The following is a 24352-nucleotide window of genomic DNA, read 5'->3' as shown; positions in this document are numbered from 1 at the left end:
GGTTTAGCTTCTAAATTTGGGTGTGTTACAGAAATCATTTGGATTAAGACACCTGGCCATACATATATATTTTTTGATCAGAGAGTATTTCTATGGGAAAAATGCCAGGAAGCAAAGACCTCCTCAAAGAGTACAAAAGGCAGCTGACTTTAATCTAGTGCATAAAAACAGGGACGTGAACTACTAGTTTATCACCCATTGTAGCCCTCCTTCCATTTATGATTGACTTTCTCACACCTTGTCATAATTCACACAAACTCTTGGGAAAAGGAGTGAGTGGGTGTATACCTGATTCTTTTGTTCAAGTTACTGATATAATTAGTAAAGGACAATTTCCCAGCAGTAGACTGGTTATACTGACGAGTGTCTTTATATGCTAATTAAAAGGACAATAAAACTAAATGATAAGAACATACAGCCTTTAGCCATTAAAGCCCTGGACCATTAAAACTGCTAGACAGAATGAAGGAAAAGTCACCCCTTTCTTTGCTTAAACAGGTATTTTAATAGATGCGTGTGAACACACAGTAATCATCTTTGCTGATGAGAAGCCATTTTAAAAGGCAAACTAGCTTGGCTTTCTCATGTTGCTAAATGTTGGGGACAAGGCATATTAATCACAGCTCAGTCTGACAGACAGAAGACTCACACAGTTCTGTTGGTGAAGGAATCTTTAGTATAATCTTAAACATTGCCTGAAACTTTTCTTGAATCTACAGCTAGCTTTCCCACTGTTCCCAGAGTATACTTCAAACAGGGCCAGGGCAGGAAAAAAACAAAAGCTCAAATAATGCAGGTATTTCTTGGTATGAAAAGGGCTTTGAATTGAAAAGATATTTTTACTATATCCAACTTGGTTACTGAAGGATGCATCTAAATACATAATCAGTATCATTTTTTGATTATTGTCACAGAAATCAACTTTTGACATTTCTCACCAAGCAGAATCAGATCTTTAATCATCACCCTCAACATAAGTGCAGGTAACTAACATCTTTTTCCATTTACACACTTGGCAATATTTCATTAGTTATCTTCAAAAACATGAAGTTGATAGTCTAAGCAATTGTTTTCCCCTTCAATCATGACCATACAATATCCTCCTTATTAAATGCTCTGTTGTGTGCAGTAACAGTGCAACTGCAGCTGCAGTCTTAAGGACACAGAACAGAGAGGGTTGTCGGCAGAGTCCTACTAGACTAGCTAGAAGCAGCAGGAAGTTCCAGGCATGTGCATTTGTATCCAGAACTTATGTGCCTGAAAGCATCTCTACTTTTCCTGGATATCCTGTAGATAATATAATAAAAAGTCATTATGATACTAACTCTACCTATCAACCTTGCCAATAGTTTATGTATCATAACTCTTAAGTAATTATGTTTTACTGCACGAAAGTAATGATTTCTTGGCAAAATAAGAAATTGCAAGGGATTGTGTGTTCAGAATCATGATTTATTGATGTTTTTAGTTGTGTAGCTCCTTGCAAGATACACTTTATAAATTATGGAACAAGTATAGTTCTTCCAACATTTCTTTCACACTTTAGTTCTCAAGTCCAGGTCAGTATTTTGAAATGAGATGTTCAAAGGAAAATTATGCAAAATAGCTGTAAAAAAAACATTACACTAGAAAGCTTCAGCTCTTTCAGAATCCAAGATACATATATAATAAGCGGCATTACAGTGTCTGTACTACACCCCCAAGCGATATATGAAGGAGAAGCAGCGTACAGTACCTGCAATTAACCTCAAGGTACACTTCATGTTTAGCAGTACACAGCACCTGAACATCTACAGCAGCCTCAAAATGTATCTTAGTATAACAAATGCCCAATGGATTTACAGCATCTGTAGCAAGGTTAGATGAAGGGTTATAACACATTACAAACAAGTTCAAGTGAGCCCTGCTCTTACTTGTGCAATTAGGCCTGGCCAATGCACAACTGGTGCACACTCCAGCATTTCACCATGACCACTGTGACACTTCCCAAGCAGAGCCATGTACTCTGCCAATTCCTCCTACAGTACAAGAGAACAACTCACTCCCCAAATCCTGCTCACCTTCAGGCCCATCCCGTCAAGGTGGCAGGCTCCACTGAACTTATATCAAGATCAAATTACATTAATGACCAACTGACATCACTGTGGTGGTGGTGATGTACCTTTGTGGTTAAATTTATACTTCACCTTTGTTTGCCCTCAACTGCTTTTTCTTAACGTTGATGTTGACAGAATGCCAGATCTTAAAGGCAAAGAAAATAAGTTTAATTTAAATAAAACATTTATTTGAAGTTCTCATATGTCACACAGTTTAACAGAAATAAGACAATTTTTTCCCCTTCACATTTCAAGCCTTCACCAGAGAGCATGCACACACTGTCCCATGGACAATGAGATTTTCCTATAACAGCTCCTTCTGGACAAACCATTAAGGTGCCCAGGCAGATGAAGACTCACATTTTAGGCAGACTGATTTATAAAATCTGTTAAAAAAAAAATAAAAACTTTGTTATCAAAGTCTTGTCACAAAGTAAAGATGTTTAATACTCATAAGCTTGATCTCCAGCCATCCCTAATCAAATAGAACATATGGCCTTCCCCAAAAATCCCCCAAATTTTAAAATGTTCCAAATATATACACATTTATAACTTAAGTGCTCATTTGCTACAACCTTTTATTCATGCAAGAGTTGTGAGAGGAAAAGGTGTTTCTTAGAGTGGCTTTTCTGAAAATGCAGTAAAACTCTTCACTCGTGCAAAGAACAAAGGTGTGTACATCTTGTCAATGTCAAAAGTAGTAACCGCTGTTTCACCGGTCGATCTACAAAGATTAGATAATCAAATAAAAGTTAAATCGGATATAAGTTGCTGTTTAAATTATTCAATTATGTAATCACATTCCACAGTAAAATGTGTACACTAAACTACAGTTGGAACATAGGCTAAATAAGCATCTTTCACACCACTTCATTCCGAATGCATTTGAATGTTGGCTACATACACTTGTATTTTAATAACAAAGAAACCACTTTCTGCCTTCAATTCCTATTATTAGCTCCAAGACCTGGAACAATGCAGAATATCGCTCAAGTCACCATATTAATAATATTAAAGTAAAAAATCTCCTATCATTTGTTTCAGTTAGAATCATGGACTTCAGAATACAGAATGATAGCTATAAGTTGTCTGCATGTTTACAAGACTAACACCGCCCCCAAGCATTTCTGGACATCAGTGACAAAAAGCATCCATCCTCCCAGATATGTTTTTTGCTCACCTTTACTCTAATTTCTAAAGGACACGCCGTACTGAGGGGTTAAGTAGAACCTGACTGGTACAGAAACTTCATGCTGAAAAGAATCTTTGATATTGCCACAACTTCTTCATAAATTAGGTATGAAAATACTTGTTTTTATAAAAGTTAGTCTTCTGCTTATGAAAGCTACCTATACTCTAAACTGCCAGTAGGTTAGATTCATATATTTTTATGTACTTACAGCTCAATATCTGAGCTTTGACCCTATAAAAAGACTGAATATGAAGGTTAAGAGGACTGGAAGACAAGGTCTAAATCCACCCTAAATGCCATGACACACATCTGGCTAGCCAGTCTGCTAGTAGTCTGGAACACCAGGAATAAGAACAAGGGTCATGGCTCTTCCTGGGTCCGTGATGAGAACAGTTGGTCACAGTATTTTGCACTGCTGGGCCATATAGCTTGTAAGTTCTACAGCTCTACACAAAATGGGTGCAGAGACCCTCACATAATAAATGGTCTCTTTCTACAGCATTTCTAGCTTTCACTTTTTACAGAGGAAAAGAAACAGACCTTAATGAATAAATGTTTTCCACACCTCTTTACTAGCACCACAGTTAAGTCATTCAGTCCTGATTCAGTCCTGAAAACATTTAAACACTGTCCATAAATCCCTTAAATACCTAAATACTGCAATTCTACTAATGACAATTTCCATACCATTAGCGAAAATTACTGAAATCTTGGGAAAAAAGTTGATTACAATATATCAAATCAGAACCAGCTATTTTTTCAAGGTACTTTTTAAAGCTTCAGAAGTTTTGCACTTTTTACATTTTTCTCAACTTAAAACTGGACAAATTAATGCCTCCCATGTTTCTACTATCAAATATCCTTCTTCGATTTAATTCTCTGTTTATTTACTTACTTGTAAGTTATGTGACAAGAATGATGTATCCAAACAAGTTTGTTGAATCTCTGGCGCCCACTGGAGCACAACTGTAGTCCTACATGAAAACTGTGATCTGTTTCTTGTGCAGGAACACGGCGGAAGTACCTGTATTTGTGGTAGTCAATTGGTTTCTGTACACAGAAAATAGAATTTTTGTGACCTACAAAGAACGCATCATTCAACTATTTATCATGAGGCTTAAATAAAACTGTGAGGACAGAGGGTTAAAGTCTCATACAGCAGAATCTTTAAAAGTAAGTATGGGTATTGCTTGAAAACACGTTAATTTAGATGTTAATCAGGGAAGAAGTTTTCACAGAAAAATGTGGGTAGAGGACACTACCTAAACCATGCAAACTCACTGCAAAGTAACAGAACACTTGTAACTATTTTCTCTTGACAGACAACTGGTTAATCAAAACATTTCTTGAGGAAAATAAGTTGACCAGATTATTCAGAGTTCAATTCATGAATATGGCTTATTTAAGTTTTATTTAACACTGCATAACATAACTGCACATAGTCAAAAGGTGATCTCATATAAAGACCTCTTCACCTGTCCCTTCCCAGTCCTGTCTTATTTTGTTTAATTCTAGTGTTCCCATTATCATCCCAGGAGGGAATATGTATTGCCTTTTCATATTTAGAGGACTAAAAAGTTAAACGAATGACCTAATGCCTATCACCATGTGCAACAATTTAGCCTAAGGGAAAGAACTGTTCCTGTTGTGAATATTATATTTTAAACATGAAATTTATTTTTAATCCTCTCATGTAATGCAGATCTCCAGGTGCCTTAAAATATAAAGTCTGAGAAAAATCCTAATTAAAAAGCCCTTTCTCCTTCAACTATTTTTCTCTATTCTATTTTGGTACCTACCTCTTCCTTTTTCTTCATTATTACAGCAAATACTTTGGTTTGATTGTCTGTTTCCTGGGAAAGGCGATAATGGCCAAGTAAGATTGCATCAGTTCTGGAAGGTTAAGAGGACAGTGTCAAGGACATAAAAAAAACAAACAAACAAACAAACAAAAAACCTCTCTGTTCCAAATGAGTCATGCCCTTGCAGTTGAAATAAGAGTAATGAAAGGAAGACTACATCTCTTACTCAAGGAAACTAATTTTTATTTGCATTTGGTAGAGTACCGGGCTGACTGAAGGCAAGAAATGATGAAAACTTCTGGAAAGGTTGCTTTTATAATTGTCCTACATAGCACAATAAAGATGAATTAGTCGGTTCTCTCTAGCTTACTGCTAAATATTTTCAGATTCCTAATGAACAGCTCAAACCTGTTCAGAAGCTGCAAACAATATTCTACAAGATTTTTAACAAGCTGTGCAAACACCAAAGAAATCAAGCAACTGTTTAATTAGGTCCCACTGAAAACTTCACTTTCCTTCGTGTGGACAAGGAAGTGCAAGAAGGTAGTCAATACTGAAATATCTTTCAAAGCATTCTAAAACCGTAATAGCCAATTGCATTCTTTTACAGAACCTGTAAAAGAAATCTAATCACAACAGCAGAACCTTAAATAAAAAGAACGTTATATTTTTACTCTTGTTTTTGCTAGGGTCAGATACAGAAGCCCAGACAAACGTAAATAGAAATTGCTAAGTAAAAGCAAGATAAACAACTGTATAATAAAATATTTTATTTCAGTAACCTTGTATTTTTAGTCCGTAAGCGAGGAACAATAGATTGAGGATCTTCAGGAGTAGTTAGCATCATAACTTGGCCATCTGGAAAGAATCTCAAATACCTGCAGAAATATAATTACACAATATATATGCAGAAAAAGTGTCTTTTTTTGGAATCATCACAGGTAATAAAGTTCATAATTTGAAAACAGATTTCCTCACACATAGTAAAGCAATCAGAAATCAAAGGAGTTTTAGGGATTAAAAGATTAAGCTATGCAGGCTTATGCAATAGGGCAGAAATTCAGGAGTTCTGTCAACTTTAATCAAAGCAAGAATGCTACCAGGAATCAAAACTGACCTCAAGTAAGTTTCTCCATTCCCAGCATCAACTGAGACAAACGTAATAAGATCTTAATTACAGTATCAATACAGAATGGACAATGCCATATGGACTTCATTCAGCTTCTCAAATTCAATCAATTTTTACAATACTCATATACTGTCTTAATGCTTGTAAGACTATATATATAGCCGTAAGATTCAATGGTTTCTATTAACAGTCTCCAGCCACAGAAGGGACAGCAGAAAGAAACAACGCACTTCAAATAGCAGGATGAAGAACAGCAAAAAAAACAGGCTGCAGTAACAAATGGCAAAACATTTAAAGCAATTCGAGAGATCCCAGCCTTTAAATTAATTACAGATGGTTACAAATAAGTTAAAAGACAGTTCCTGTGTAATCACTTTTTTCTTCTTTCCTGAAAACAATTATTATATCAGAAATGTAAAGTGACTTGGGGAAGGAGAAGAAATCTGTGGATGAGTGTTACTACTATTACCATTTAAGTTTCATCCACAAGGAAAAGTATAACTGATGAGGAAATGTGTTTCTGAGCCCATCTCTAGAGATTATAACACATTCTATTCCTTAAGACCTACTCTCAAAAAAGTATATATAGCTTTACACACAATAATCTTTCCACTGATTATTACAGTATAATTGATATTTGTGATATCAAGGGCCAGATTTCAATGAATAGTACTTAAAGAGAGAAACATGTCACTCACTCATTGTACTACAGTTCTACCTGTAATATTCCACTTGGTGCCACGCCCTATAGAAACCATCAAGAGATTGTTCTCCTTGACGTATATACGTTGTCTTGCTGATATATACACCTACAGGAAAGGAAGAAATAAGTATATGAAGAAAAATCAAGTACGTAAAAAAAAAAATCCCAAACTTTTTAATTTACTTTTATAACTTGAATACAAGAAAGTTTTTGATTTTGTCCCTTACATCCTCCTCTGGCCTTTCCAGATATTCTACAGCTTCAAAAGCCCAAATAAATTCAGATTAGGTATAACAACATCATAAATATTAAACCTGACTAATTGTTTCTAGTATGAAAAATCTGTTTCCAAGAGTGCAGCTTACCATCAAATCGAACACGAGGCCTCTCCAAAAACATTTCCCTCCAAGAGGCATATGGAACAAGTTTATTGCAGCTCCTGCCCCATACTTTCAAACAGACTTGATGCCAGATTTCAGGATCTCTAATGAAAACAAGAAAAAAAGCAAAACCCATAACTTTCCTGCAAAGCTTTCTCAGTATTTGTATCAAAGTAACACACTCCAATAATTGTGTTGGATGCAACTGGAAGAAGTTTTCTTGAACAATAGTAACTCATAATTTAAATCACTAATTAGTTTACTTAATGCTTGAGAATCTGAAAGCTATTTCCTCCTCCCAGTGAAATGCAAGATGCAATGCAATTTCAGGTAAGTACAGTACAAGAACGCGGCAACAGCTTGGCACTGCACTACTTGACCGTATGATGATGACAACACAGCAGATGTACTATTTTGGAGACCCTGCAAACAAGGTCCAGAAGCATTTTTTCTTATGGTTAAGTCCTCTATCTAATATACCAATTAGTGGCACATTCAAAAGCTGGTCAGCACTGGAGGAACATAACACACAAATTGTCATGGGAAGAGAAAGCAGGATGTAGTACCACATGTAAGATTTAGCAGCCTAAAAGCAAAAGAAAATCTTTCCAGTACAGGTAATTTTGCACCATGGATTTACTCTCAACCTCTATATATTGTTTACTATAAAACATGGATTCAGCTGAAAAAAGCTCTTTTTTCTTTCCTTAGAGCAGAAAGAAACTTCACTCTAGATAACTTTTCTATAATACCTGGCACAAATGTAGAATCCTCGACAAACAAGAGATAATTGCTCTAATGATCTTAAGTCCAAGTCACTGGAAACCACCCATCGGAAAATGTACATTAGTACTTCCATAGGCAACACTGCAAATAGAAAAGAATTCCGTGTTAGACAGTAACATATAGATCAGTAACTTACATTTCCGCAGGAAATCCTACTTTTGTATATCTTAGTGAGATACCGGGAAACATACCAAAAAAAATTATTTTTAATTAAAAAATTACTATATATTACAAAAAAGTCACATAAGGAAAGAACAAAAATCAAGAGTTCGAACTATGTAGGGACTCCAGTTTTCCCAGCTGACCTAGAAGTCACATCAAAAATTCCAGATGTACACTGCGCATACACAGTATCTATAAGGTAACATTTTGTTCAAACCAACCTGATTTGTAACACTACCCTGATATAGAATCACATAAAAAAAAAAGGGAAATACAAAAATGCATTCTCCTCACAGACCAATTGCCTCTTATTCACACTTAAAAGTTGTAATAAATATGTGCAAAACAAACAAAAAAAACCCACAACATTTCACTTTTTCAAACACTTAGTGGAAGAAAAACTAGAACATACTTACTTCAGTAGGTCTGTTTCTAGAAGTTGCTATTTTTAAATGTGACTCTAATCCTGAAAGATGCTACTCATTAGTAGTAGGGCACAGAGGAGCTTGTGACACTTAGCCAAAATCTTTTTTTTCCACACTTTTTGTATGAAACAAAAGATCTGTTTAGCTAGCTGGTGATCTTTTCTCTACATCTAACTTTGAAGAGTCAGATGTATACTATATGTACTATAAAGAGATACTGTGTACAGATTCTTCAAAGATAGTTTTAGAATGAAGAAGATGAATGTTTTAACATCTCTAAAAATTCCTCTTCCGACCTTAACTCCTACCTGAGATATGGGTCTGGCTGACATCAAGTTCAGGCTGACAAAGTTTGACTGAAGATTCCTGAAGAGTTAGCTGCTGCTGGAAATCTGTCAAAAGATCAGCCATCTTGCCATCATCTTCATTATCCTCAACACTATATAAAGGGGGAATGTCAACACCTTGATATATGTAGGCTTCAATCTGCTCTCTTCATTCAATATACTTTCCGTGTTTGTTTTGAAAGCAATCTCACTTTATCACACAATAAAACAACTTGAGCAATTCTATCCAGATCATTTAGATTTTGCTGGAAAACATCTGGCAATATATATTTCTCAATTTAATTCCAATCTAAGCAGTTTCTTTCTGGATTTAGAGGTTCGCTGCTTTTAGTGACATAATATTTTTGTAATTCCTGTCACAGCTTAAGATATTGAAAACAACCAGAGATTTCTGTTTTTTTTCAACTCCTGCTTTCTTCAGGGAATTCAGGCAACATCTTTATTGTTTTTCTTCATGAAACATTTTGTCTTTTACAAAAAAAAAAATACATATAAATTCTGTAAATCAGCAGATCTAAAAAAATTTAGGATAGTGAACTAGATGACAAAACAAAAGCCATCTACTACTGCTCAGTACACCTGAAGACTTACTAGGTGGTAAGAGAATATTACTGCATTCAAAAAAATCTCAATTTATGGGATCACATTACAGCATACAACTTCACAAGTGCATGCAATAACCAAAAACTACACAACTCTCCTTAATTTCTTCACAAAACACTTTCCTTAACTGTTTTGAGCCATAAACTTGCTACCAGATCTTCCAGTAAATCTTTGTATTATTCAATTTTACTCTAAACAAGCTTAATAGGAGAAGGTGATAATATAGAGCCCCATAAGCAGCTAATAGACCTACCAGCAGGTTTTAAAATATTATATAGCGCACACAATTATGTTTGGGCCTGTCAAAACTAAAACCATTATAAGATATTACACAGAACATGACTTTCCTCATTCCAATCAATGAGATGGCCAATACCTACAGGATATATTGTAACTTCTGTGTAATTTATTTTTTCTCACAAAGACAGCATGAGAAAGACTTACAACGCTAATTCAGAAAGCAAAAACACTACCACAAGCGTCTCTTGAAAAGACACTACAAATACTGCTTTTAATCAACAATTAAGAGTACTGGCTGATTTCCCCTCACTGTCGCATGGTGCTGGGGATGGGGCAGCAACATTTTTAAAACAACTGCACAAAAATTCATACGTGAAGTGACAGATGGAAAGAGTGGCTTAAAGATCACCAAGTAAGAAAATAATGCTAAGAATATCAAGAATTTTACGTGACTGTACTCTGCAACCCAGTATTTTGCCTAGAGCATAAATGTACAGTAAAAATATCATGCCAGCAATGCATTCAAATACTAAAGTAACAGATGTAAATTAAGCACTCAGTTCATCTCACTCTCTTTTATATTGAACCAGCACCACACTGAAGCTGTACTGCCTTGGGGCAATAAGACTGAGTTAGTAATATCACATGAGCGATGTTGTGCTTTCCTCTCCATTTTTATTTTCAGTTTTTAAATTCTTAATTTCTTGTAGCTATCTGCATCTATGGATGCTACCAGTGAGCGGCAGATTTGGAATTCTGTTTCATGAGCTTGTCTTCACAACACTGTCTGAGCTGTATCAGAAGCTTTGGCCCGAACCTGAATCCTGCCCTCAAACCACAAGTCTTTGGCTCAAGTCAGGTCAGCTTTAAGCTGCTACTTACTTGGTGTGTTGAGGCTACAGGTATTCCAATGCTTGTAATGATGAAGGACTAGACTACTCAGATTATAAAGTTCTAAATTTATTGTTCTACTTATTGTGAATGTTCCTGTTTGTCTGTGTTAGTCAGCACAAGAATTGCAGCATATTGCCTTGCTTAAATACTATGCCTATTTCAGGCTACAAAACTTTCAGTAACTGATTTTTTTAACTAATACAGTTATGTAGATGTTCCTATAATGTACAATTCCTAAATCTGAAAATCAGAAGTTGAAAGTAATAACGTGACTAATGCATTTTATTAAATAACCACATAACTATTTTAATTTTTCTACTTAAATTTAACTGGCTCCAAACAGATCTTTTACCTCCTTTAAACTACAGTGTAGAAATGTCTTCCCTGGACCATTAGCGCATCTGTGTAACTTTCTATGAAGCATTCTTTCCAAAAGAAATTAGAGAAATTTTCCAAATGCTCAGAGACTTACAACTGTGTATCACAATATAGAATTCATGTGCATTAGAAACAAGATTTCATGTTTCACTACTTCTGTGTTCTTAATTAGTAAATCTTTTCTTACTTACCACCTCTTTCCAACTCCATCACCATCTGGGGAACGTGTATAGGTGATCTTAAATTCTATGTCAGGTACAAGTTGCATGGCTAGACGATAAAACTTGATGGCTGAAAACAAAGGTTTAATATTTAAACATGCCTGATTTTCCATACTAGCTTATCAAATCAAAGCTTCTTAAAGAGAGATGACCAGCTATAGCATTCTGGCTTGCTAAAAGCACTAAAAAGGTGGAAAATACCTTTGCCTAGTAAATCTTGCTAACAAACTTTACTGATTAGAATAAAGGTTTAAATTCAGTACAGACGAGAGGCAAATTAAATACATTTTCAAAATTAAAACCTCCCTCAGATATGTATCAGCTTTTACAGATTTAACTCAATCACTAAAAATTCAATTATGGAGTAGAAAGGTTTACAGTAAAAAGTTAGAAAGTCCTGATTTTGTTTGTTGCTCAATACTTACAAAGCTTTTCCAAAAAAGTAAAAAGATTTTAGGCACTGTAGTCATAAATAACTACAAGGAATGTGAAAAAGAGTTTGAAAGATAATGTAGGTATACCTTAAATCTCCAGTACACAATACAGACAATCATTCAAACACATGTCACATTATAAAACTGCAAGAGAGAAGAAAAACTATTGCTATTCTTTTAAACATCAACAACAGATACAAAGTGAATAAATTTTGCTGTGGCAAAACCATGGAAGCTACAGAAAGCACAGCAGCAAGCTGCTCAGACACTGAGTATGAAAAACCTGAGTGGAGGAAAGCAGACTTTTCAAAAAGCTGTATGGCAAACAACTGTGAGGATAAGCTGACAGCTAGGGTTTCTTCTTCCAGCAGTCAGAGAAAGTACTTCTACCTTTAATACTCCAAAGATGCTATGAACAGAGTAGTGAAAAGAGGGGGGGGGGGGAAGGAAACACACCCTCTGCAAAACAACTGTCACTTAAGGTGCAGAATATCTTTCTTCTGAGTTAACTCTGTGGATCCTGTTCAAGGTAAACAGATTCACCGTACATGAATTCAGTCTTTTTAAATACTTGTATCATATGTGTGCGTATTCATGTGCCTCTCTATATTCTCCTGTGAGGGTACCAAGAGCAGAGGGCAATTCACCCTCAGTTTCAGCCCTCAAAAACAAAACAAAGCAAATATCACGGTGAGTTTGAGGTCAGAATTTGATCTACTAACTAATCTGAGAAGCAGGAGTGCAGGGTAAGTATTCCTATCTCCTTGAGTACACGTCAGTGCTGGCAGCTGACTAGTAGTATTCTTTGGCTGGTGAGGATGAGGAATACCAGCAACCTCAGTTGAAGAGATCAGTCTCAATTTTAGCAGCTGATCTAGCAGCTACGCCTGTACTGTACTTCAGCATGAACAGGCTGCTTCACATAACTGTCTCACAAACTTCGGGTATCAGCAGATTGCAGAAGCAGGCTGAAATGTCACTTGGATTCTGGTGAACTGGGCCAGGTCAGCAGATAAAAGCACGGTCTAAAAACAGATAGCCCAACACATACTCAGCAATTTATCTGTGCCTGGTGTAGGATGTTGTCTCTAAGGACTCATATGGATGTATGAGTAGGAGCAGTTTATTTTTGTTTTTTTAATCCTCAAACCAAATTCAGCTCAGAAAGAATGGATTCACCATGCAGTCCAGATGCCTAGGACGCCCTTGTGAATGCAAACCTCTGATGGGTGTTACTATTTCTCTGCTGCTGCGTGTAGTGTACAAGGACTACATTCAGGCAGATGAAGTGATGCGTTTCACTTTAAAAACACGACACTTAAATAGTCTGCTTTCCAGTTTGCTTTTCCTGGCTTTTTTGTAAAAATGTACTTGTATGCCATTGGTATGAACAAACTTTCACAATGTACTGCATAATTTCCTAAATGGTAGGCTGTATTTAATTCTAAGGTCTTTCTTTTTCTTTTTTTAAACTAGGTTTTTTAACTATACATCTAACACACAAAATACTTTTGCCTGAAGTAATTTTGCCCTGTAAAAACATAATAAATTGAAAACTGAAGAACTAACTAGCTTTATTACCTACTGGGGACTCAAAACTCTCTCAGCTGATTTGAGATCTGGAACAACAAGCAAAATTCCATAAGAAGGGGAAGAAAGTTCCCATGGTGGAGCGGAAATATTCTGTCCAACAGGGGGCTGAATTCAGAAACTTCTTGAGTACTCCCAGTTTTCCACTTCCATCTCTTTGTCTCACCATACTTTGTACTTGCACTTTAATCAAGGTGGCCATATATACCATTTGCTTATCCACTGAAGGTTACATTCTCTGTCCCACTTTTTTAAATCAAAGAAATGGTAAACAATGTAATAATTGGTTCCCCAGTTATTACCTCATACCTCCACTACTGACCTACAGGACTTCGAGTCAGATGGGTATCTTCCTCTACATATTCTGAAAGCAAAGTATGAGGAGGAAGACTTTGAATATCTATTTTTGCTGGTGGATATAAGATGATAAGCAAACTAAGCATCTTAAATATTTATGGCAAACCTGACAAAGTGAGACTACCAGATTTAAACTTTCATTGTAGGAAATCTTAAAGAATTTGGGTTAAATAGCTCTATTCGAAGTCAAACAACAAAAACTAGTATTAGCTAGTTAAGTAGAAGCAATCCAGTGCTTCAGTAAATTGAAGCTAGCGTAAATGCTGCTAAATTTCAAAATATCCTCATAATTTTTTGTCTGGAAGCTAGAAATACTTTCCTTGAATTAAGTTTGCTTCACCTCAACCTTAGAACTGTGATGTGATGGTTACTTTTACAGCAGGTTTGTTTTCTTATTCACATAGTCTAGGTCTCAAATTACTATTAGCCTTCAGTTTAAGTTCACTGGCACCACACAGCACTATTTTTCCCAGCACAGCAAGGAAAAACTATTTATAACATCTTGTACATAAATGAAAGAGTGTTAGATTCCTCTGTAATAAGCGTGCTCATTTGCAGACTTCTGTATTACCTTCATAAAGTGCCCCATTTTGTTCTTGCTCCACTGCCTTCAGGAAAAGTTCTTTTGCCTGCGCAATAAATTACACAGAAAACTTTTTACATTCCTTACAAATACCTATGCAAAGTCGGTTAGCGTAGAATATGATAAGCAAATGACAAATAGTTCTACAAAAGAGTAAAATAACTCCGTAAATAAAATGAGAAGACAAATTCGTGTGCTACAAGCCATAACTGAATTTCCTAATCATCAAACAGTGCATCTTCTTTTCAGCAATTTTAAGAAGTTCCACCAAACTGAATCACAGAATTAAGCTGGAGTTGTAAAGAGTTACCAAAATTCTAATACTGGATGACAGTACTCCCATTATGAATCTCTTTTACAGCATTATATAAATTAAATCCCTTCAGGAGTTTGATCCCTTCAAAATTTAACAGTAGTTGGACTTGCAGGTATGACAATGCTTTCTAAAGCCTTGCAGCTTTGCAAAAACGTAGCATATCCACTCCAGAAAGAACTGGGGAGATGGAAAGGAGCAAAAAAACAAAAAAGAAAAAGAAAAGAGGTCTATCCTAAGCCTTCTCTTTGGAAATTTTACGAAAGACATTGATGTTCAGAGTAATACTGAAAATTTCAGGAGGAGGAAATGCACTTCGCTCATCGGAGAAACTTTCAGAAAGCATGTCACAGGTAAACGCCAAGCCAAAGCAAGTACCCTAAGCAGAAGAAAAGCACAACTTCAGCATTTGTGCTATCTTCAGCCTAGTTCACTGAAGGAAAAGGGGACTATACTATTCTACAAAACTTGGTAAAATTCTTCTTCATCCTCTCCCTCCCCACATTGATGTGAGAAAGCACAAAAACAAAAAGAGGAACAGCAGAGAGGTATTCACATCTTTCAAACTGATGTCATGATTTTTTTCTATTACTTGACTAGAAGGGACAGGTTATTAATCCACCCACTCTCAGTTTCAGCTGTCTCTAATCCACACACAGAAGTATGTGGATGTCTGATCAGCTGACCTAATTTGACCTCGTAATGTGTAATGCTCACTTAATGAATGGCAGTGTTGTCTCACTGCTCTGTAGTAAAGGCCTTCAGCACAGTTCAGCAAACTATAGCTCATATGGCACACACTGTAATCACTACCCAAGCTATAAACCAAGCTACCTTGAGGCAGGAAGTTTCAGCTCCTGCATCCCACTGATTTTCAACCTATGCAATAGGCTCCTCCTCCTCCTGCTGCCTGATCTTCTACTAACAAGTTGAAATCGGTGATTTACACAAACTGGCAAAACTGCTCGGAAAGGCTGCTCGCCCCTTACCTAAAGCCTTTCAGAAAACAGACCAGGAACATGAGGCAAAGCCAAGCACAGAAACTTATCAAGAAGACATTAATGTGGGGACAATGGCTTAATTGCCACTCTAGTTTCTTTGGATTTAATCCAGCATTAACTTTTGGTGTAGCCTGCAATATTAAAAGGAAAAAAAAAATCTACAAATTAATTTTTCATACCTTTTCCTCTTTTGCTAGCTCCTGTTTCCCTTTGGTATCTACAGACTTTACTCCAGGTCCTCTTGACGATGATCTGCATGGCAGAGTTTCCAACCCACTAGAACTCATACCTGGGGCAAGCTCAAACATCCACTGAGCTCTGAACATCTGGAGCTCTGCCTAAAAAATCCAATTAATTCTGACTTAATGTCACATTCAGACAGTGCATTTTCTAAGTAGAGATTATAAAGAAAAAAAAACAGGGTTTCAAAGAGTTTGAAATTATGCTTTTTGCTTTCAAGTCTTAGATGGCTTCAGTGAGTTTAGACCCAGACAATCAGCAATTGTTTTATAGTAAATTAAAAAAGAAAGAAATTATGCATAAGTATTTGTCCAATGTCACTGAATAAGATAAATGCTTTATCTGGGCTGTTAACCACAGAAAAAAAACTGGAATGTTCCAAGAAAAGGTTGTTCATACTATGGTATCAGCTAAGATTCCCTAGAAAATCATTCTTTCTGGAAATGGCTTTTGCACTTCTTGTTTACTTGGAGCTATCTTAAGCAAGAAGTCATCTAGCTGCTGAAATTCAAATTTAGAAAAACTACCTTTTTGTATATAAGCATACTAAGCTTTATCATAATCAAGGTTGTCATTTATATTCTATATAAATTAAGTCTTACACTCCTTCCTCTTTTAAAAAGAAAGTACTATGCTCTGTGAAACAAGACAACCCATAGTTTTTGCCAGGCATTTTTTGAGCATCTCTGAAGTTACATTTTAAATGTTTCTTGCAATCAAGACTTCTGGAGAGCAACTACATAGAAAACCAGTATCATCAAAAAAAACATGCTGTTGTATCAGACTGCTTTTATCAGTTTTCTGCTCCAGAAGAAAGTGACAATTTAAACTTGAGTTTGATCCATACAGAAACTGCTGTCTGACTTCTACAGTTCTTCAAAGAAATTCCAAATCTGCCACTGACTTTCTTCTTATCTGTACACATAACAGAACATTGAATTTGACGCCTGGAGCACAATCCAAAATTTATCTCTTTCACTTTTGGAGGGGCAAACAAAATAAGTATTTGTCAATTCAACGAACATACAATAACTAAATGAGCATAAGTAGTACAGCATAAATCACAACAGTACTATGTTTGTAATAAAAAACTAGCATATGAGATATACCTGAAGATTTGCTTCACCAGGTCTTTCATTGTCATCGGTTCTTACCAGATCAGAGTGACAATCTTCTTCAGCTTCTGCCTAGAAGAGAGCAGTCAGACATGATTACAGAGTCTTCATATGTCCCTACAGCACTTCCCCAAAGCCCAAGTCTCACAGAAACTCAGTATAAAAATTTAAGCACACTCCCCCTTTTCCCCAGACTACCCATCTACTCCACTGATCAATCTTAATTAATGATAAAAATTAATATTAAAATAACTGCTATTACTTACACTATCTTTTTAACCCAGTGAAGTTGTTTTCTGCATTTCACTCATGTCATTGCAACACTGACTAGTTGTCTGTCACTTGCGCACTTACGTGCATCAGTACATTGACACAGTATCTAAATAAAAACCCTCAGTGCCTAAGTCAAAGCACAGAACCAAAATTTCAGTATTAAGCCATAGTGTGCTCCATATTAGATATTAAAAAAGAATCACTGTCTTCTCACTGGAAAGATAATCTGTAGTTCTGATTCATTTAATATTTAAGAAATATTATTACTTTGAGTAAAAATAGCTACTGTATGAAAATTATGGGCAAATATGGGCAAACTTAAAAAAATACACATGAAACTGTAATGAAGAAACCTTAGTGTAAAAAAAAAAATAAAAGAAAGCTACCATGAGAGCTTGACAGCTGGTTTTATTTACAATACTGCTGTGAGACTAGTTCAACAGCAAGACCTTAAACTAAACTTAGCAGGGCCCTTCATGGAAATTAAGACAGCTAGTTTAAGAACAGAACTTTTAAAAACAACAATAACAAAAAAGAAAAATCCAAGCCCCTTTATCCTGCTTCTCATTGTAAAGTATACTAACGTTGTATGAAATATATATGAAAATAGAGGAAAATTAATTTTGAGTATCAGTGACAAGGGACAATGAGAACAGTGGCAAGAAACCAGAAGGAAAACAAAAAGCTCAACAATGACTAAGACACTTGTTTAGAACTTCTTCTTGTAGCTGAAGCATCCCAGCTTTTATACCATTCCATGTTAAATTCACATTTATAGTTCTGCAAAAACATAATGCGACGTGAGATTGAGAAGGCAAACGTGTCATTAGGAAGATTACCAGAACTTACAGAACTTGTTTCCCACTCTTTCCTATTGTAGATAGCAATCAATGACTTCAAGTCACATTGCACACACTTACCAGGGAGAGCCTTCCAAGTTCTCCTAAATAAGGCTCTAGTCTCCGGCACAATGGAAGTGCAAAAATCAGAGCATTCTTGCACTTGTATTCAGAAAATTTATAGCATTTTATAACATCTGGAAGTTCACGATCAAACTACAGAACACTGGCAAACCTGATGGGAAGGCAATGCCTAATCTGTTTGTCTCGCTGACAAACATCTCCCTGGAGTCCAGCTGTAGCCCTTATTTCTGGCTCCCAAGCTACCACAACCTCATTGGACTGGCCTGTCATCTGTAAATGTCTTTTCATTGATGTCTAAGCATATTATCTTCCGCAATTCATAATGCAGACAGTGTAGGTTGGTTACAGTAAACAGATACTGACTCCATTTTTAAGGCTGTACATTTAAAATTTCTCAGTGAATGAACCAGGTAAGGTGAAACATTCCAAAGCACCAAGAGTTAAGTCTGAACTAGAAGTAAAAAACTTAGAAATTTCTTTTCATGAAAAGCCTCACAGAGTTTTTGATTCCAGAATTTGATTACAGGCAATTAATGCTCTGTGTTGCAGCAGTCCTATCACCACAATACTTCAGCATCTAGAGACTGCGTCTATGCTGGAAAGAGACAGCAGAGGAACAAGCTAGCTCTGAAACGCATGCCTTTTAAGTGCATTACTGCAACACCCTGCTCCGGCAAATAAGGCCTACCTCTGCCTGAGCAGGGTACAGAGATACAAAGTTTCTGGTTTGCAGCTGGTTCATGTTCAGTGGGCTCTCATCTGGGCAGAGAAAGCCTAGTTCTATCTGCAAAATGCAGGGACTAGTAAAGTCAATTCCAGAACAACTCAAAACACTATCTTCCTGGACATAAGGGCACACCCATTAAAACCCTTAATCCATTAAGTTTGTGAATAAACTATTTTAGAGCAAAACAGTGGTAAAACTGAAAATTATTTAGACGCTTATGAAGCTGCCTGAACCCTAGTGTTTAAAACCTTACAGTTTCAGTAACCTTTTCCAGAGCCTTGATTTCTTCCCCACGTCTCTGTGTCGACTGCCCTACTTCTTCATTCCTGAGTCACAAATGGTCATGGTCTGGAGCAACTGCTCCCAAAATGTCATTCAGTGGTGTTAAAAACTTAATTGTCCCCTCAATCCAAGCAAAAATTACACCTATGAAGACGTAGTCCTAAGTCTACAAGCTGTCAAAAAACATCACAAAGTTGATTATAACCAAAGTTTTCATTTTCATCGTTGCCTCCTCTATACTGACTGCGTGTGTGATCTGAAGTCACTCATATCAAAAGCTTTTCTTCTGGCACCAGTGGCAGCATAAGTGACTATCTATCCCTCTATATTTACCAGTAAAGCAGTTCTTTCACATTGGTGTTGCACAACTAACTGGACTGGAAAACTGTTGACAACTTGTTTGGACAACTGAATAAGCACAGGGGTAGTACTTATACTACCCATCCCCACCAGCAGACAGCTCGAGAGACTACATCCAAAGTGGATTGTAACTCATAAAAACTGATTTCTTCCCCACATTCAGACAAAATTTAAACTGTAGTTAAAGTTTCTGAACATTTAGAGAATATTGCATTGTAACTGCTATAACCTGTTCATCTTTATGCTACTGGCCTTCCCCAAGACAGCTATTATACACATCAGTGACTTAATTCTGCTTGAAATTACAAGACGTTTACAGTATATACCAATCAGTGCAAATAATTCTTCTGTGAAAAAAGAGGCAGGAAATCCAGCTGCAAGATGGCAAAATGGAAACAGCAAACATCTGAGTTGGACTCTGACCTGCAAAAGAAGTCAGCTGAGCCATTTTGATTCTGATTGGTTTGCAAAGCTTTAGAGATCATTTGCCAAAAGCAAGCCTAGTTTGTTTTCACAGATCAGTTTTAGCCATTCGGCAATCGGTAAGCATGCTGCTTTCCTCACAGTACAGCAAACGAGTTACTAAAGAACTTGCCACTTGAGTTTAATTTCAGATCTTTGTTTCAACAGAACAAAGCTAAGATCAGAAACAGCTCAAAGGTGACTGTCGCTAGCTGAACAGGACTATACATGAGCTGTAGAGAACTCAAGGATAAGCAAGGACAGCGTTGCAGAACAGTGACGGATGGCTAATATTCTTCTCGGATTTGTAAGAAAAGAGAAAATAACTCCGCTTTCTGTCAGTGTGGTAGAAGCAATATTCTGTCCAACAAAAGTTTTAATCACTGTGGTAAGGAGTTTTAAGAGCTCCTGAATGATATAAGAGGCTTAACTTTGAACATTCCCGTTCTCATCACGGATACTTACATTTCTTTTGGAAATACAGGCAGCAAAGCACTACTGAACCAAACAATACCCCTGTTTGTTAGAGTTTCTGATCTAACCTGAGTGCCTGGCCCACAGAGCCCTTTCAATTACCCAGTAACACTATGACATCCACTTTTTGCGGGGGGGGGGGGGGGGGGGGAGAGATAGGCTGGACACACGCATCTGCAAAGATGCAACGATTTGTGTTTCTGAGGACAGCCAGATGGGTCCCGAATGGAAAGACCAAAATTCATCAGCCAAAACATCCTTCGGGGGGGGGGGGGGGGGCCTCTCCTTGCGGCGCAGTGTGTCGGGCGGCACTGCCAGGACCGCAGCCCCTGATGCGCAGCGCCTGTCACACGGTACGGCCTGACACCGGGGCCGCCGCCTCCCGCCCCGGGCGCGTACCCCGTACCACCCCCCCCCCCACCCCGCTGCCGGGAGCGCGGCGGCGGGGCGGGGCAGGGCAGCCCGCCGTTCCTCGCCGCCGCCGCACCTCCGCCCGGTCCGCCGCCGCCGCCCCGCCCGCGGGGCGCCCCCTGCCTCGCCCCCGCTCCCCGCGGCGGCGGCGCCGGGCCGGGCGGTGCTCACCATGCTGCCAACGCTCGGGCGGCGCTGCGCCGTCCCAGGGGCCTCTGCCCCCCGCTCGGTCCGTGCGTCCTCCCCGCGGGGGGGAATTAGCAGAGTTCTCGGTCGGAGAAGCGCACCACGCAGCGGGAGAAACTGCGGGCCCGGCGTACGGCAGCCATCTTCCCGGCGAGTGAGGGGCAGGCGGACCGGGAGCAGCGGAGACACGCGACCAGACAAACCCGGCAAGGTCAGAGCGCCGCCTGACGCACGGGCCGCTCTGAGGCGCAGAGCGCCGGCCGTGCGGACTACTCCTCCCAGCACACACCACGCTGTCCCTGCGGGTCTCCCGCTGGAAGCAGTCCGGCGCATTGCCTGCTGGGGAATGTAGTCTTCATGCGACACTCCGCCCCGGGCTGAAGCGGTGCCTGCGGGGCAGCAGCACTTTTCCAGGCCAATCAAACCCGGCGAAGGAGCAGTGGCTACTGGGAAGTGTAGTCCCTCCAGGGCCGTGAGCTGTCCCTTACCGCCCGCCGCCATTCGTGCGCCTGGGCACGTGGTAGAGGCCTTTAAAGGCCGCCGGGCACGAACCGAGGAGTAACGACGCTGGCTGCGCCGCGGCAGCGCTGTTCCCAAGGGCAGCGGCGGGGCTGCTGTAGGCCTGGCTCCGGGGCGCGCTGCCGGCAGGTTGCCGGCGAGTGCGTGCACAGCTGTGGTGCGGGCAGGTGCCTTGAAACGTCCCCGCTTGCTCAGCACAAATACTCAGAGGCCCTTTCTCTAAAATGTTGAATACTCCCTCAGCCCGGTGTTAGCAGGAGCTGCGGCTTAGTGTTAGTGTAGAAGTTCCCCATGTAATTACAGTCACGCCGGGGCTGTTACTGCAGATAAACGAGAAGCTGGCTACACAAAGGAGGGCGTAGTACTGGGGCTGTGCAGGCAGTAGCATTGCAAAAGTCAAATGAATCTGATGGTGCTGTGTCCTGCCCATCCAGTTCAGCAATGACCGAAAAGATTTATTACATGCTGTCTGAATGCTGTATAAGGTTTTATAAAGAGGGCTACAATAATTATTTCCTTAATCTGAATTACAATCTTATTTTGGGGGGGAAAAAAGAGACAGTGTGTATACACAGCTCTCCTGTTAACCCCCTTATCTATGGCTACAACCCTAAATATTTTCAGGAGCAAAAGGAGGGGGCTGGGGTAGGCTGTGAGCTCCTTGCTGAGCTGCTGGATGTGAGGGAGGGGGCTGCTCTGGGGTGACCAGGACCACAGGGCTGGGAAGCGCCCGGGTCCGGGCAGGCTCACGCAGTTTGTGCTCTGGAGCAACAGGGGCGAACAGCGGAGAGGACAGTATGTGGCAGAAGTTTTGAGATGAGGCAACCATGAGCGCTTCTACAGCCGGACACATCTAAGGGTTCTTCTGGTCTGGGGTCGGACTCAAAGCTGTTAGGCCTTGGTGTTTCTCTCTTCTTTTGGAAATGAAGAAGCACTGCCTTTAAAAACAGAAAAAAAGGGTACTATAACAGCCATCAGGCTGGGTGTAAATACATGTATATGCACATAAGATGTTATAGGGATGACTTACAGCTGAATTCTCCATTGGGTTAATATGCACTGCTCCAGCTGGTTTCACTGGGAGTTAGGCACACCTGTCTGTAGTGGGGAATTTAACTCTTAATTTTATGGATTCTCTTTTTTTATTTAACAAATGTAAATGGTCCAAAGATGAGGCTCTATTTCAATCTGGAGGATCCAGACATCCCAGACCTTTTTGGAGCTCCATCAAACCTTTTGAAATGAAGGACTGTCTTTTTAAATAAGTGTATGTTTTCCCTGACATAAAGTATTGCCCAAGAGGAGGAGCTGTGGCATGCTCCTGAATTATAAGGCCAACTCACTCTGCCTTGTAGAGCCCTGGGAAATATCTTTTTGTTTTACCATTAAAACCTAGATGAAAAGGAAGTGTAAAAAGAAGCTAAGACTTCTGGAATTGTTATTACAGTGGGATGTGATGATTAATTACTTGGGGCCGAATTTTTTCCTCATTTCTTTCTTTTTGCCTTTCTCTCCCCCTTCCATCCCCCATTACTTAATTTGACGTTGTTAGAGCCAGTGAGAGCCGTGGTCCTCGGGAGGCGAAGGATCAGGCCTTCCTCACAGCGGTAGGAAGCTTAGCGCCCGCAAGCAGAGCTATGTGGCTGCAGCTCCTGGAGGACCGAGGCTTGAGCGGTAACAATAAACATCTATTTTTCTTTTGCCACTTGTTAACGATTTACAATAATATTTCTGTATTCCTGTATTGTTTGGTTGTTTAAACCCCTCTCGGAGATGGGAGAGAGGCCAGTTATGCGGGGATTTTCTTTTTTTTTTAAATTACAATGAAATCCCGTTCAGCCTTAATCCCTGCTGCAGCGGGAGGCCAGGCCGCGCGGGGCGGGGAGGGGGGGGGGTGACTCCGTGCTGCGTCCCGGCCTCTTGTTTTTCCTCCCCCATTTCCGCCCTTCCCTTCTTGTTTTTCTTTTCTTGTTGTTTTCTTGGGGGGGGGGGGGGGCGTTTAGGCCCGCGCCCTGACGGAAAGCCCGCCGGCGGGGCCTGCGCTGCCCGCGGGGCCGGGGCGCTATTTTCCCCCCGCCTCGCGCGACCTGCTGCCGCCTGTGAGGAGAGGGCGCCGGGCAATGGCGCCGGGCTAGCGGCGCCGGGCGGCGGCTCGCCCCGCGCCGAGTTGGGCGTCCCGCGGGCCGGGCCGGCGCCGTTGCCGTTGCGCGGCTCTGCGGGGCCGGCGGGGCGGCTGCCGGCGGCGCGGATCCGTTGGAGGCCCCTCGCGCGCTGCCTGCGCACCGCGGTGGTTGAGGGGGAAAAGCGACCCGTGTGCGGTAAGTACAGCTCGGGGCGGTGAGGGTCCGTCGTGAAACTCCCTCGCTCTCTGTAAGGGCCTGCCCGTGTGCGTGATTGCGCGGGGTGGAGGCATTTAGACATAAGAGGAGTTGTTTTGCTTTTTTGGGTTTAAGTAAATTATGTCGGCGGGATTACTGGCGTGTGTAAGCGCCGAGGCCGCGGATCAGTCGCTGTGCCTTCACCTAAAAGGGCAGCCTGTCATGCCCAGGTGTGTTTGCGCTGTTGCTAGCCGGGTGAGGGGCGCGGGAGGCATCCCGAGCTGTGAGTCACGTCTGCGCAATTTCATAAACGCTCCGGATCCTCATTGCGGAGTGGTTCTTGCAGCTGCGCGTACGCGGTGCTTCCTGCTATGCGGAACCTCAAAACCCTTTACTGACAAACAGCAGCAGCCAGGCAGAGGTCAG

The 24352-nt window shown here is 39.8% G+C and overlaps 2 protein-coding genes across 7 annotated transcripts in view; one reads left to right on the top strand and one right to left on the bottom strand.

The window, feature by feature from the left end:
- Positions 1-1431: 1431 nt before the first annotated feature.
- On the bottom strand, positions 1432-21206 carry FBXO9 (F-box protein 9). Of its 2 annotated transcripts, XM_064508568.1 has the most exons (14): positions 21075-21206; positions 16986-17063; positions 15816-15974; positions 14311-14368; positions 11329-11428; positions 8984-9114; positions 8055-8169; positions 7288-7406; positions 6938-7028; positions 5873-5968; positions 5088-5181; positions 4184-4338; positions 2672-2820; positions 1432-2482 (listed from the first exon to the last, which is right to left on the bottom strand). In XM_064508568.1, exons 1-13 carry the CDS (start codon positions 21075-21077, stop codon positions 2712-2714), a joined length of 1308 nt encoding a protein of 435 aa, XP_064364638.1. In that variant the 5' UTR covers positions 21078-21206; the 3' UTR covers positions 1432-2482; positions 2672-2711. The 2 variants fall into 2 exon arrangements, with proteins under 2 accessions (XP_064364638.1, XP_025958852.2); XM_026103067.2 differs by having other exon boundaries at positions 1432-2820.
- The window catches only part of CILK1 (ciliogenesis associated kinase 1), a 24762-nt gene continuing 21609 nt past the window's right edge, over positions 21200-24352 (top strand). For 2 of the 5 annotated variants that reach the window (XM_026103062.2, XM_026103057.2), the window contains exon 1: positions 23483-23926. The gene's annotated coding sequence lies outside the window, so the exon portion shown is untranslated. Of the gene's footprint in view, positions 21301-22887; positions 23283-23482; positions 23927-23971; positions 24348-24352 lie in introns of those variants that run through there. The other 3 variants (XM_026103060.2, XM_026103061.2, XM_064508566.1) reach the window with 3 other exon arrangements.

Source organism: Dromaius novaehollandiae, chromosome 3 (assembly GCF_036370855.1).
Source record: "Dromaius novaehollandiae isolate bDroNov1 chromosome 3, bDroNov1.hap1, whole genome shotgun sequence".
Taxonomy (NCBI): Eukaryota; Metazoa; Chordata; class Aves; order Casuariiformes; family Dromaiidae; genus Dromaius; species Dromaius novaehollandiae.
Note: the sequence above shows the minus strand (reverse complement) of the source record. Positions and strands in the feature narration are given on the sequence as shown.